This window comes from Neolamprologus brichardi, chromosome 1 (assembly GCF_056152115.1).
Source record: "Neolamprologus brichardi isolate AB-2024 chromosome 1, ASM5615211v1, whole genome shotgun sequence".
In the NCBI taxonomy this organism is placed as follows: Eukaryota; Metazoa; Chordata; class Actinopteri; order Cichliformes; family Cichlidae; genus Neolamprologus; species Neolamprologus brichardi.
In genome coordinates, this window is record NC_142104.1 from 8,714,078 (window position 1) to 8,729,025 (window position 14,948).

At 39.9% G+C, this 14,948-nt stretch overlaps 2 protein-coding genes across 2 annotated transcripts in view; one reads left to right on the top strand and one right to left on the bottom strand.

Annotated features, from left to right (window-relative positions):
- The window catches only part of garre1 (granule associated Rac and RHOG effector 1), a 38,724-nt gene extending 37,773 nt beyond the window's left edge, over positions 1 to 951 (bottom strand). The window contains exon 1 of the mRNA XM_006779757.2: positions 887 to 951. The gene's annotated coding sequence lies outside the window, so the exon portion shown is untranslated. The remainder of the gene's footprint in view (positions 1 to 886) is intronic.
- Positions 952 to 2,541: 1,590 nt separating this feature from the next.
- On the top strand, positions 2,542 to 12,740 carry gpib (glucose-6-phosphate isomerase b). Its single transcript, XM_087848178.1, has 18 exons — positions 2,542 to 2,738; positions 2,947 to 3,037; positions 3,259 to 3,327; positions 3,544 to 3,663; positions 3,831 to 3,914; positions 4,017 to 4,163; positions 4,282 to 4,353; positions 4,443 to 4,487; positions 4,585 to 4,638; positions 5,392 to 5,452; positions 6,446 to 6,489; positions 6,626 to 6,778; positions 6,896 to 7,025; positions 7,645 to 7,721; positions 9,071 to 9,199; positions 11,203 to 11,278; positions 11,783 to 11,849; positions 12,297 to 12,740. The coding sequence occupies exons 1-18, from the start codon at positions 2,620 to 2,622 to the stop codon at positions 12,418 to 12,420; spliced, it is 1,662 nt and encodes a 553-aa protein (XP_087704304.1). The 5' UTR covers positions 2,542 to 2,619; the 3' UTR covers positions 12,421 to 12,740.
- The last annotated feature ends 2,208 nt before the right edge of the window (positions 12,741 to 14,948 follow it).

The following is a 14,948-nucleotide window of genomic DNA, read 5'->3' on the forward strand; positions in this document are numbered from 1 at the left end:
AAATGCCACCCCCGGTGGGTACCCAGCACACTAGGTCCCTTGCTTTCCCCGGTCTTTGACACTCAGCCGCCTGCCACACAGAACCAGACGCTCGCTTTTGTGTTAGCTAGCAAGCCGGAGCACAGAAAGGCACAGAAACAAGTATGTAGCCACAGGAACCGTAAATAACGTCCGTGTCGCCAGCTTGTCTCTAACGTTAGCCTGCATTCCATCTTTGTGCGGCGGATGATCACCGACTGCAGCGCGTAACTTCAAACCGAGAACGCCCAGGTCCGTTATCGGACACCCAGTCAATCCAGGTTATTACAAAAGCTTAAGGCTTGTTACATCATTCTCGCACGTAAGAGTGTCAAGACGATGATCAAATCTGAAGCATCGTGCACAGATATAAACAAGGGGCAGTGTTAACAGAAACAAACGACAGCGCCAACCCACCTCTCCTCCTTCGCTAGCCGAGGCGGATGCGCTTTATCAGCACACATGAAATTGGGCTTGTGTACATACGAGCGTTCAGTTGCACAAATATGTCAAGTCCTTCTGGAGCCTTCACTCAAAACACTTGTCTTAGCGATTATGGGGTTGCAATATTTTGCTTAACACGACTTAGAAAAATAAGCACGTCAAATAAAGGTGCGTCCGATAATGGACACATCAGTACTAATGAAGCTAGCTACACAGCTTAGCGAGCTAGCGTTAGCAAACCAGCTAGCTCTCTGCGACACGACTGTAAGCGCTGCTAGAAAGCACCAGCTAACGTAAGCGGCCCGGTGCTGCTCCACCACAGACTCAAAACAGCCGGGACTACCGCGGCCAAGACAAAACAAGCTACCGTGAAACACAAGAAAATTATTACAGTACGCGTTCAGTTAATCAAAGCATCGCTTACCAGCTCTAGGCATCCACCCTCTTGACAGCGAATTCCCTGTCTGTGTGACCACTATCAAAACCAAGTCAATAAACTCACACTTCCGCTGAGACTTTCACAATAAAACCGTCAATCAGCAATATTTTATCAGTATATTTTGTCTTCCTACAACACCGCCTTAAATACCATTTAAAAATAATATAAGATTGCGTTACCATATTGTTTAATTTAGTTTCTAAACCTTACACTTCAATTTTGGTTCTTGTAATATAACTCTAACTAATATAAATAATAACGATAACTATAAATAACATAAATATAACCAATATAGTAAAAGGCACGAAGTAAGAATAAACATGGAAAGCATCAAACATCATGATTGAAAAAGTAGGGAAACCTAGTTATTCAAATGAAAGGGAACCCAAACAGTGAGCTGAGAAAAATCGCATTATATCTTTTGCTTGAAGTGTAGAACGGGTTTGTGACTACATGGAATAAAGATTAAGACGAAATAAAATCCAGCACAATTTAATGCTGCTTCTGGATAAGGTTTTCTCGCCCCCTAATGTTTGTTAGAGAATGTTACATCTTGTACTTCATGCTTAAATAAGAACACTTGGGGGCGCTAAGGTCTCAAACTTGTCTTTAATAATGCAACCTCTCCAGGTAGCAGACACCTGCACAGCTTTAAAGGATACAACCTGCACTTGATCTGGATCTGCAGTGTCTCAACAAGGGTTACAACTTTTAGATCTAGATAATTAAAGAGGAGCCACAATTTGCACTGTTAGGTCAACTGATTTCATCGCTATGTGCTACATAAAATATGCACGTACTGGAATCATGCATATTAAAACATATTATGTTACACACATTTACCATGAACTAGCTGAGCATAAATGGTCGCTTGTCTTTTTTTACTAGCTGTAGAACAGTAATGCTAAATAAGGCATAACTAGTAACAAGCCAATATGCTTGTTTTTGGACTTCAGTACACCGTACTACAATGCAGGTTTGGATGAGAAACCTGCGAGAAAAGCTTAGTCTATAGTTTGGATGTTTCCTTTTCCCCCACATATAGTTGGAGAAGAATATTACTAAATGTAAATTAGTAATTCATTACAAAATGAAAAATTGTTGCGTTCATATAATTCTTCTTTACCTTGGGCATAAATGCAACCTTTATACTCAGTTTTAAATGAGTATGAACTGAGTTTTAACTTAACTGAGTTTTAACATTTATGGCCACCTTCCATTTTTTGTGACTGGCTTCCCCTCACAAACAGAAGTTGGAAGGGGCTGCTGTGCTCACTGCTGTGCTCTTTGTCTCTGAGATGGCCATATTAGAGATGTCCACTCTCACCGAAATTTCACAGATACAGAACAAGTGAAAAGAAATCGGAGACTTACAGTGATTATGTCATCCACTGATCTTCTTATTTTAAACTGTGGCCATTTTTGGCTATTTGACTACTGTATAACCATTTAAGAGAAAAATAAGAAAAGGTACAACACATTGTCTGACCTGTGTGATGATCCGTGTGGCACAGTGAACTACATGCACTCTAACCCTGCAAGACAGTGGGCAAGTGTGACACACTCAGGTCATGGATATTATATGTCTCTTGTAGGAGGGGCAAGTTTAGATCTAGACTGGGTGCCCTTCAAAAAGCTCTCTCTCTGACCTGCTCAGTCGCACTCAGCCAAGATAGTTGAGCACAGTGGAGCACAGCAAGCCCCCCTCTCTGGACAGCATGGGACTTACTCAGGACCCCAACTTTCAAAAGTTGCAGGAGTGGTACACAGCCCACGCCCTGGGCCTCAACATGAGGCACATGTTTGAGGCTGACAAGGAGAGATTCAACAAGCTCAGGTATAAAACAAGAACAGAATACATTTAGATATGTTTGATGTATTTAATAAGTTAATGTTAATTCTGTTTTATCATCTGTTGACATGTTTACATAACAGTCCTCTGTGTGGCTTCATTACATACATGTCAAACCTCAACACAACGACAAAATGATAGTTTTTGTCTGGATACTGATACTCAGAAAATATCCTCATCTTGTCTCCAATAGCCTCACACTGAAAACTGAGGATGGAGACATTCTTCTGGATTACTCCAAGAACCTCATCACAGAGGACGTTATGAAAATGTTGGTTGACCTGGTAATTCAATTTACATTTAAATGATCTGTGGCCTTTAAACTGTTTATATTAATTACCGAATCATTAGCCAATCAATCCTTTCATCAAGCAGAAAGTGGGGGTCAGTTCATCAGATACAACTTTCATCTTCACTTAAGTTGTGTTTCTTTGAAGGACTGCTCATAAGTTTGAAACTTCCCAAATTGTTACTGACATAGCATTCATATTTATTGTTTCATTAGGCCAAGTCAAGAGGCATTGAGGCTGCCAGAGAGAAGATGTTTACTGGAGAGAAGATAAACTTCACTGAGGTGCTTGTTGTTAAACAGTCATAACTTCGCTTAACACTCTTTCTTTTATTTCTCTTAAAAATGAACACTAAGTACAGTAAATGCAAGCTGAAAAACCCATTCACTTCTCATTCACAAGCAGTGTAAGCAGCCAGCAGAAAAATACCAAGTGCTTCAGTGCTGATAGTAAGAGTCTGTGTATATTAACATTTATCTCCTGGTGCTGTGGAAATGAAGGGCCGTGCTGTGCTCCATGTGGCTCTGAGGAACCGTTCCAACACTCCCATCATGGTGGATGGGAAGGATGTAATGCCAGACGTTAATAAGGTTCTGGAGAAAATGAAGGGTTTCTGTCATGTGAGTGAACCCAAAAATAAAGGCACAAAATCACAACAAAAGCTCTTCCACAGAACTGTTTAAACAATTCACTATGTCAGTTTTGTAGCCCTGCTCATGAATTTTTGATGCAGCTATCAGCAGTTTATAGACCCACAAAAATAATGTTTGCGATTGATGTGTTGCAGAAAGTTCGCAGTGGCGAGTGGAAGGGCTACACAGGGAAGGCCATCAGTGATGTTGTTAATGTTGGAATTGGAGGATCTGATCTTGTGAGTGGATTTGCTTGAAAGATCTGTTAATCTTACATATATTAATAATAATACAAATAGGCCTGACTTTTTTTTTTTTTTTTTGCTTACCATGACCTGTAGGGCCCCCTGATGGTAACTGAGGCCCTGAAGCCGTACTCAAAAGATGGACCTCGTGTGTGGTTTGTGTCCAATATTGATGGCACCCACATCGCCAAAACCCTGGCACAGCTCAACCCTGAGACAACCCTCTTCATCATTGCATCCAAGGTAGCATGTTCATGAAGAAATGAGGAATGTTTATTTATTTATTGCTAAATCTTCAAGCACAGACAGAAAGTTCCTTATAAATTGCTACATGAATATCTGTGTATTCCTATATATACAGACATTCACCACCCAAGAGACTATTACAAATGCTGAGTCGGCCAAAGCTTGGTTCCTCGAACATGCCAAAGATGTGAGTTTGCAGCAATCCTGCACAGCACAGTTTCAATACTACACTAAAAGGATGTCTTTCTTAATTATAAATTTGGTATGTTTCAACAGAAAGCTGCTGTCGCCAAACACTTTGTGGCTCTTTCCACCAATGGTGTAAGTTGTACCAAATTTTTTTCAGGGATAATAAGCCTCTCGCTGCATCTACACATTCTAATACTAACTTTTCGGTTTTTCTCTGTCTCCCCTTCAGCCCAAAGTGAAAGACTTTGGCATCGACACGGAGAACATGTTCGAGTTCTGGGACGTAAGTGCCCTTTGAGCTTTAAAACACACACTGTATGCAGGTTTTTCACGTCCACACGGTGCCATGGAGCAAGAGTAGAAGCTATAAATAAAGCAGACTTTTGACCTGTGAAGTAGGTGGGACAGACTCTCTGAACAGCAGCTGCCCGGTAATCAGAAGCCTCTCTCTTCAGTCTCAGTTATTATTGGTAGTGACCTTCTCTCTTGCAGAGGTTACTGTAAAGGCTGAGTTGCATCAAAGGTCAGAGAGTTGCATTTAGTTACATTGTTGGTATTTTAAAGGTAACATCTATAATGTGGCCTTTATGTCAGGAGAAAATGGCTGCATGCACAAAATCTACAGCAAAGGTGAGCAATCAATTTTCCCAAAGGGGCACATGGGAGACTGGGACTGTTATAGAGGGCTGCCACAATAAGCTTATAAAGAGCTAAAATTAAAATCAAATGAAACTGAGTTAAGCTTATTGATGTGGCCCTCGACATCAGTCCCAGTTTCTCATGTGGCCCCTTAGAAAAATGTATTGTCCGCCTCTAGTCTACAGTATTTTCAGTCCAAAAGAGAGAAGAAGGGAGAAAAAATGCCTAAAAGAACTTTTGGAAAAGACTGAAGCAAATCATACATTTCTTGCTACTATTTATCAAAGCTATAAAGATCAAGTGTGGTGTTTATTTTAATTGCACATGTGCATAACCTTGGCTTCCTTTCATTAAAATGGGACAAAAAATTACATAATTTTTGTGTGTTTTCTTGTAGTGGGTTGGTGGTCGTTTCTCCCTGTGGTCTGCAATTGGAATGGCTATTGCCCTGCATATTGGTATGTACAGTAAACACACCCACACATTTCAGGGAGCTCGCTGGGGCTTAAACTGTAGGAATACCAAGGTTACTTGGGTCCATCCTGAGGAGAAATCTTTGCATTTTTATGTCAGTATCTAAAATCATTGTGAAAACTTATATGTGTGGACCAGCAATCATATTCATCCCAAGTACAGTGCTAATGTAACCGGTGTGATTCTGCGTTGTGTCTGATAAAAAAGGTAAAAGAAAGACCTCCAAGTAAATAATTTGCCCACTCCAGCTCCTCTCCCACAGGGGAATTGTAGAAAAGGGCGCGGCATGTATTTTTACATTAAACATAAAGTATGCATTTACACGTAACATATTTGACATAAGATAAAACAAAAACAACAACATGAAAATCGACATACCTGTTAAAAAAGGTAAAAGAAAGAAAGACCTCCAAGTAAATAATTTGCCCACTCCAGCTCCTACGACCAAATACAAACAGTGGGGAAGAGGATTAGCTCAACCCACCACAACTTCCAAGCTAGCAAGAAGTATATATTCATGCTAGCATTTATGGTGCCTAAAACCCATTTATGATACATACATACTACACACTTGTAACATCCAACAAAAAACAGGCTTAATAATGACAATAATTGAACTAAAATCACAATCAGAAACATCCAGGTGGCTAAATATGCATTATATGAGCGTTTTACAGTGTTGGGAAAGAAATTACACCAACCTCTCCCACAGGGGAATTGTCGAAAAGGGGAGAGGCAAAAGGGGTACACTGTATTTATAGGGTTGCACCAAAGAAGAAGAAGAAGAAAAGAATAAGGAGGGGCTCTAACTGATAATGCACATAACTACAGGCTTGGAGGTCCTAAAAGTCAGGTATAAAAGGAACAGTTTGGGGGTTTAGAACACATTTTGTGTAATTATAACAATGTGATTTATGACCCTGTTACACTAAAAGTCTACACAATCACTTAACTTTTCTTGTGCATCTGATCTCCAGGCTTTGACAACTTTGAGAAGCTTCTGTCAGGAGCACACTGGATGGTGGGTACACCATAATGAGATGTTCAAAGTGTCACTTCTTCACCTGCCTGATATTGAAAATTATTGTTATGAATTTTTCCCTAAAGAATGATACAGAAAACATAAAGGTAAATTAGGTTTACCCTTTCATATATAGGACAAGCACTTCCGTACTGCTCCCCTGGATAAGAACGCTCCCATCCTGTTGGCTCTGTTGGGCATTTGGTACATCAACTTTTTCCACGCTGAGACCCAGGCCATGCTGCCCTATGACCAGTATATGCACCGTTTCACTGCCTACTTCCAACAGGTCTGTCCCCGCAATGCAGAAGTGATCCAAAACATTATTTTAAATCAACTTATAGAGTTGATAGATCATTTTAATAATATAAAAAGTCATTGTATATTGAGAGTGTTTGTTGTCTAGGGTGACATGGAGTCAAATGGAAAGTACATTACTAATCATGGGACACGTGTGAACTACCACACTGGGCCAATAGTCTGGGGAGAGCCTGGAACAAATGGACAGCATGCCTTCTACCAGCTCATCCACCAAGGTAACTCCACCTGAGAGCAGCAACAGTCATTTGATTCAGCCTGTCTTTTTCTGGTCCTGGGTTGTCAAATATGTAGTCTGTGTACAAAAACCAGTACATGAAAGTATTTCTGGAGGTTGGTGAGTTGCTGAATCATAAAAACAGTATATACTATTGTAGTTTAGTTACAAAAACTCTGCATGTGTAGGTTTGGTGCCTTTGCACTGTGATCTGTAAATTGTAATGTACATGTAATTAACAGACTCAGTGAATGTGGAAATCTGAGCCATATCATTGAAATTGCTGTCAGTTGTCTTAAGACACCTCAGGCTGGTGATTATTTCTGTTTGTATCACTCAGCATATAAGAAAAAAAGAATAATGTACCAAGAAATATACATTTCTATTTGTCTAGCAAAATTTGTGAGGGAAAGTGATAAGGTGTGTTTTCATTTAAAATATTATGGTTTCAGTGCAGGTGAAACTCTTCAGAGTAAACTTATATACAGTTAAAGAACGGGAATTATCTTAATGGTCCAGGATCAAATTGGGCTGTATGTAGCCCACAGACTAAAGGACTTTAATCCAGTTTGCTACCTGGTTAAGTTTGTCACTAATGCGACTCAACATGTTCATTTCAGGAACTCGAATGGTGCCTTGTGACTTCCTGATTCCAGCTCAATCACAGCATCCAATCAGAGACAACCTGCACCACAAGGTATCACTGATGTTAGAGAGGTATCTGTCTAAAGCAGCATTTGTGCAGATATTGCGAAGTCTGTCTCTTGTTTAGGATATTAAATGAGTTTGACCACATCCTTGACTACTCTACTAGACTGTATAGAAAAGTATTCAGCCATACCGCTTAATCTTAGAATTACAGTGCTTTTAGTTTCCCTGTAAGCACCTAGCTATGCGGTCTACTTATATAAATATTTGTGAAAGAATTCACTGACTTGAAATGTGGTACTGTAATAGCATTCCAGTGTTGCTACAGGATAGTTTGTGAAATTTCTTTCCTCCTAGATATTTCACAGTCAACCGTAAGCACTACGTTTCTGGAAAAAATCTCAAGCATGCCAATACACCACCTTTTCAGCAACACATACAAGCTAATAGGATGCATAATGTTAGTAGATTTAATAAAGCTAGATAAAGAGACCAATATTAGAGCTGTTTTTAATTGTTTTAAACGGTGGTTGGTGAAGGCTGCTTGTTGGATTTGTGAGATGAAAGTCCAAAGCATAAACTTCAAATGATGGTTTTATGATAAGGTTTGTCCGAGAGGTAGAGCTTGGGGTGGAATTAGAAATTATTAAAATCAGTGCAACAAATAGCTACGAAAAGTCACAATAAACTATTCCCAAGAGAGCTGCATGTTCTGATATAACTTTTGTGGGCATTTTCTCAAAGCTCCAAGACAAGTTATTTGGCAGCATATATGATATTGCACTTGCACCTTGAAGTGATTGTCAGACCTCCGACATTACCATCAGAACAAGAGCTGCGCACTGGAGCTGAGGTGCAAGCCACTAACCTTCAATTTATTTTCTGCTTCCTTCTAAATTGTCATAGTGGTCAAACCAGTTTATGCCAACATCTAATTAAAGACACAGCAACAAATTGAACTTTTGATCTTTGCGGTGGATTTGTTGGTTCTTTTATGCTGTGCATTTTTGTAAAATGGTTTGATTCCACTCATGTCCTTAGAAAAAGGGGTTAGTGAATAAAGAGTGATCACCTTTATTCTATAGGATATTTATGGGAGAAATCAGTTTCAGGATCACTATGCCCCAATTCGAAGGGCACGAGGGGTTATTGAATCATTTTATAAGCAGAAAATATTGGTTTAGTTAACAGATCTCACGCCAGCTAAACAAGTACAGGAGATTTTGGACTGATGTGTCCCAGACATGAGGGAGTATCTTTTAGAAGAATGGTGCTGAATTCTTTCAGTTCCAGATACTGAGACATTTTAAATATATTATTTTAATTTGTTACTTATCTGTTTGTTAATCATGTAGGAAATACACTGTATCTAAAACTGCCTGTTTCATTTGACTGTAGATCCTGTTGGCCAACTTCCTGGCTCAGACAGAGGCTCTGATGAAAGGTAAGACTACCGAAGAGGCCAAGAAGGAGCTGGAGGCAAGCGGCCTGAGTGGGGAGGCTCTGGAGAAAATCCTACCACACAAAGTACGTAGAATAAAGAGAAACTACCTTATCAAAGATAATGAACCTGCTGCGCTGCTGATAGCATGTAACAGCAACAAACCTAAACTTAAGAGGAGAGCTCCCTGTCATGTTGCTTTTACAAACCCGATTGCAAATTGTTTTTGACAGCAGGTTAGAGAGACTCACCCAGTAAAACCTCTGTGAACAGATGTTGAAGACAACTGTGTCACTTTGAAAAGTGAAAAGACATCTAAAAAATACATCTCTCTTTATGTCTAAAAAATGAAAATACACCTTTTCTCCTTGTTACATTTGCAAACTCTAAAACATCAAAGAAGTCTAAAGCACTCTCTTTTTCGAATAACCCTGGAGGCTTGCTGAAGGCTTTTTTGCTGAAATGCACTGGAGTTTTTTTTTTTTTTAAAGGTTAAATGTGACCATGGTCTGACAATAGAGACATTTATTGATTTTATTTGAAGAATAAATAGCCTTGGACTTCTTTGATGATTTAGCTTATATGTATCTCATCCAAAGAGGACCGCAAACAGTCTGAATCAAGGACGCAGACTTTTTCAGAAACCATTTAAATGCATCTTCAAACTCCTCAGACAACCAGGAGAATCAAACTCTGAACCTTCTTGCTATAATGTACTAGCATAACACCCTAGCTTGTGAAAAAAAAATCAGTTTTGACTGTCCACAAGCCAGTAAGCCTATTTTGCAACAGAAAACCAGAGTTAACTGCATTAAAAAACAGAATTTCATTAATGTTTTAATATTTTATTTATTTATTTATTTTAAATGTCATCCTCTATCATCTGCCTGTCCAATCACACTGGTTTCAAATTAAATTTCAATCTAGTTTTGTACTAAAACCCCAAAGACATATGTATTTGCAATTTTTTTAAAAAAATGAGGGGATTGTCACAGATTATTAGGCAGAGGACTCACTCACAGGACTCTGAAGTTTTAGAGAGAAGGTGAGGGTTTATTTACAATGTGGAACCAAGTGAGGATATATACATATATACAGTGAGACAGATAACACGGGGCTCCAGGGAGTGGAGGGGGGTCTGAAGGGGAGGGAAGGTCCAAGGCAGGTGCACGCATGCTCCTCTTCAACTCAATCCACAACTCACTCAGATAGTCCACTCCAAAATGCTCATGCTCACTCACACACATCCACAGGAATCCAGCCAGCAGGGAAGACATGCAGGGACTCTAGAAGGCCTGTACACAGAGGAAAACAACGTTAGGAGGGAGCTTTAGGAAAGCACAAGGAATACTCAAAAAGCTAGGCTACACTGACGCTAGGTAGTGTGACGATCCAGCAAGGAAGCAGCCTCTCTTGCCACCTTAAGTAGTCTGCCAGCATCAGTGTAAATGAGCCACAGGTGTGTGTTCAGGGCGGGTTCAGAGGCGGGGACTCAAGGTCCAGTTCCGCCCTGGAGAGGCGAAGACAACAAAACACACACCACGACCTCTCCAGATCTTGAGAACCATGACAGGGATGTCTACTAAATATTCACTTGTGTCATTTCAGTTCAGTTCACCAAAATAAAGAAAATAAATAAATAAAAGCTTCCAGTAACGAGATATGTTTCAAATAGGAATAGGAATTGCCTAATAGAAATAAGCAAATCTGAGATGGTGACATGGTGGGTGGACATTTAAACTTGAAACTTAAACTGAAATGACAATGACTTTTGAACCCATCGTAAACATTTAATTTTAGCCCTGACAGCTAAGTACCATGTTCACATCTGTGTCTAAACTAGACTTCTGATTTTTGTTCAAATTAAAGTCAAGTCATTGTAACAGCTAAAAAAGTTAACCCCCCCCCTTCCCCCCCCAAAAAAACCCCCAAAAAACCCAAAAAAAACCTTTCCATGAATATCTTGTGTTAGGGGGACAGTGCCTTCCAGTGACATGTATGGACATGGCAATCTATACTTTGTTTAAAAAAAAACATTTTTGCAAAATAGTGAATTTTATTCTAAAATGTTTCTATTTGATCACCGCAGGTATTCCAGGGAAACAGACCAACCAACTCAATCATCTTCAAGAAACTGACTCCATATACACTTGGAGTACTTATAGGTAAACCACTTTCGTCACTGTACTGGTTTTATCATTGGTAACATTACCAATAACAATTTCTTTTGAAGCTTTAATGTCCTTTTAAACATCGTTTTAATCAATTTAATTCGACATATACCATTATCTAATTTAACCCGGTTCGTTTTATCTGAAAATGAGACATTACGAAATAATTTCCACTGTTTTTTAATGCGCTGGACTGCACAATAATAAATGATATCTGAGACAGTGGTGGTAATGATCACACAGTGGGAATTTCCTGAAACAGCCAAAGAGCGGCAATTTCCAGCTGAGCTTCAGTCAGGACGTTGCACACTGTTGCATAGTAACAGTCAGTGTGTTTGCACCTGTGATGGGAAACTAACTGAGCAGGTTTTATTCTGAACAGCTCTATTGTGCTGCTTCAGAAATTCAGTGTTTCTTTGTTTCTTTGAAAACAAAGAAACACCTTCTTTCTTTTCATTTCATTTGTTGAATTTGTGATTATTCTTCCCGTTTTTGCAGCAATGTATGAGCACAAGATCTTTGTCCAGGGATTAATGTGGGAGATCAACAGCTTTGACCAGTGGGGGTGAGTCTGTTTCTTTCAGCATACACAACAAGTTTCCTAATAAAAGTCTCTCTTTTGTGCTAATTCACAGCTCCACATGTTTATTCCTGGACTCTGCTGAAATTTTGCATGATTCACAGTCAGAATAAACCTTATTTAACATTTACTATGCCTTGGTGTAGGCCCCTCAGTTCATCCCCTTTCCGAAACAAGCAGTTTTACCCCCTCTCCCTCACTTTAGGCCAACTTTCTTCTCATTGTCTGACCCAAAGGTTTGAACACCAGGGGCTGCTGTGCTCAAATAAGCAAGCTTTAAGAGAAGTCTGACGCCTAATGTTATACTGTGCAGCTTTCAGATTGAGGCACTGTGGATACATTTTTGCAGATTTTCCAAAATGTATTAACACATGACTGAACCCATCATATCTCTTGTATTCATGTCTTCTCCCCTCACATACGCATTATTAGAGTGGAACTGGGAAAACAGCTCGCCAAGAAGATTGAGCCTGAGCTCAAGGACACTGCTGAGGTTCACTCCCACGACTCCTCCACCAACGGACTAATCAACTTCCTCAAGAAGAATTTTGCCTGAGCTGAGTGACCTCAATAACTTCCCCTTGACTCCACAGCATTATCTATCTTATCAGCTCAGGAGCTGCGTGGACAGGAGTCCCGCAGTGGCAGCTGGTCACTCCCACGCAGTCGAGCTGAAGCACTCTGTATGTTTGTTCTCGCATTATGAATATCGTGACTGTCTAGTATGCTGTCGTTTCCACGTTTGTTCGTTTACCACTGTGAGAGGAAAAAGCTTTTTGTATTAGACTGTCGTGACAGGCAGAGCGAAGCATGCCCCCACTCTGTCTCTACTGTTACACGAAATTTTGTTCCTGAAATAAAAATCTTCACACAGAATACGTAGATATGTTCGGTTTTCTCGTACATATGTACATGTATGTAATGATGATGTGAGCGTGCGACTAACAAAAAGCAGTACACCACTAGATGGCATCAGAGTGCCAGATTTATTTGCTGGGAGCAAATGAGCCACCCAGTAATCAACCAGTTATTCAGTGGAACAAAGGGTCAAAGGTCAGTCCATCTGTACTGTTCCTCCCCACAAATCCCCAGACTCCACAGCATCCATTTAGCTTAGAGAGAAAAACAAACAACTGGACTAAACAGCATCTGGACTGCAAGTCAGTCAGCGCTATGTTTAACTAGAATTTAATTTTATGATCGTTTTGGACACATGTAACAAAATCTCCTTGTATTCTCCCGATAAATGGAAGGATCACATATAATACTTGTATGAGAGGCAGCTTGCTTCTGAATAAATCATGATCGTGTTAAGTACTGTTTGATGCACAAAACAGCCTGAGCCTTAAATATATTTCACGGTGTTTCCTTCACTTTAAACCCACTGCCGGGTACAATTACAGAGTGTGTGTGAGGACAAACAGAAAGTTAAAAAAGAAACCGAGACCCCCAGACACTGCTGGGTTTTCAGTCCTGTTGCCAGGCAACAATACAGTACTTCAAATCTAACTTGTGCTTTTTATCTCTAGCTCTGAAACAAGATATAGAAGAAAGTGAGTTTGTCTGAGGAGAACATTCTGCCTTATTGTGAATTATCAGTGAAATGAGTCCAAAAAAACACATTTTCGACTCATAGCTAGAAAAAAAGAAGAAGATAATTTTGGAGTATTCTTTGGAAACAGTGTTACCTTTCTCACTGAAACTCATCCCTCGATGACTCTCAGCTGAGTCCTGGATGAAGGGGCAAAGCCCTGGCTACATCATGGTGGTGAGGCTGAGCAAACCTGCAACTCTGCTTACTGAAACAAGAAAGTCCAGTGAACTAATAAAATACAAAAAGCAAACAGTAAAAATCCCCAAAATAGAAGAAAACATTATAGCACCTGAACATCAGTGAAAATATTCCATCCCTCTGCAACCCTTACTTACCTCGCAGTGACAGTGCGAGTTTCTGGTGTTACCAACATTTAAAATCTTGGGGAAAATACCACTTCTTGCCTTTACGCTCTCTAAGTTGTCACTCAACTGAGGTTAGTAAGTGGTTTAAATTAAAAGCAATGTTTCCGTAAACAACTGCTGCTGAGCCTGGCTGTAACAGGAGAAACTGGACAAGATTTAAAGAATAGACACAGACTAACCTGAAAGCGAGCGTACATTTAACCAAAAACAGTAACACAGTGGGAGCTATCTTCAAAAAATATAACAGACCGGGAAAAAACAAAGGAACTACTGACAAAAAAACAGTTTTTGATGAACCATTTTTGCTTTTGACAGCACAACCAGTTTATGGGCTTCATCAACAAATCAATCAATCAATCAAAGCAAAACAAAAATGTATCAACTGAGACTTACATAATGGAATTTATCATACATATGACTCTATCTGTTTTACTTGAGAATAGCAGCCCGTATCAGCAACTAATAAGTGAACAATTCACCAGAAAAATCTGCTATTTGGCCAAAAGCAAGTTTCAAAGGCTGAAATATTCATCCTTGTGACATCTAAACAGTTGAACATGGCCACACCTATAAAGACTTCTTCTTCCTATGTGCACCTGCATCCACAAATAGCGAGAGCCTCTAGTACTTCTGCGTTACTCTGCGCACTATTACTCAAAACAGGTTAATTTTCGAGGCAGAAATAAACAAACTGCAGCAAATCAACATGAAGAAGTAACAGGGCCGACTCGGTTCAGCGGAGAGTGGAATCAAATTGCAGCGTGAAAGCATTAAACAGGATCTGTGTGCGTTCCTGAGATTTTTGTTGAACAATGCCGCTGCACACCCTCACATTCCACTTCATACTCTATTGGTTTGGTCACTTGGTTATTTTTCTTTCCTCCTGGAGTGTTTAAGAGTTGCCCCCCTTCAACATTGCTTGCCATAATGTTACTGACAATGTCAGGTGTAGCTTTGGAGCTACAAAACTGGAATTCTTCCAGATGGCATGAAGTGCTTGTTGTTGTATGGAAAGATCCTCTGAGATGCATGTTTTCTTCATCAGCATGTTCTCAACACATTTGTATTCATCGTGCGCCACGGTGGAAGCAGTTTGACGGTCAGCATCCGTGCATGTAAAAAAGC

Bases quoted from the DNA above. Each gene is read 5' to 3' on its own strand.
- gpib (XM_087848178.1), top strand. From the start codon at position 2,620: ATGGGACTTACTCAGGACCCCAACTTTCAAAAGTTGCAGGAGTGGTAC. The intron at 3,664-3,830 runs GTGAGTGAACCC...GATGTGTTGCAG, and splicing joins AAATGAAGGGTTTCTGTCAT to AAAGTTCGCAGTGGCGAGTG. The intron at 6,490-6,625 runs GTGGGTACACCA...TTTCATATATAG, and splicing joins TGTCAGGAGCACACTGGATG to GACAAGCACTTCCGTACTGC.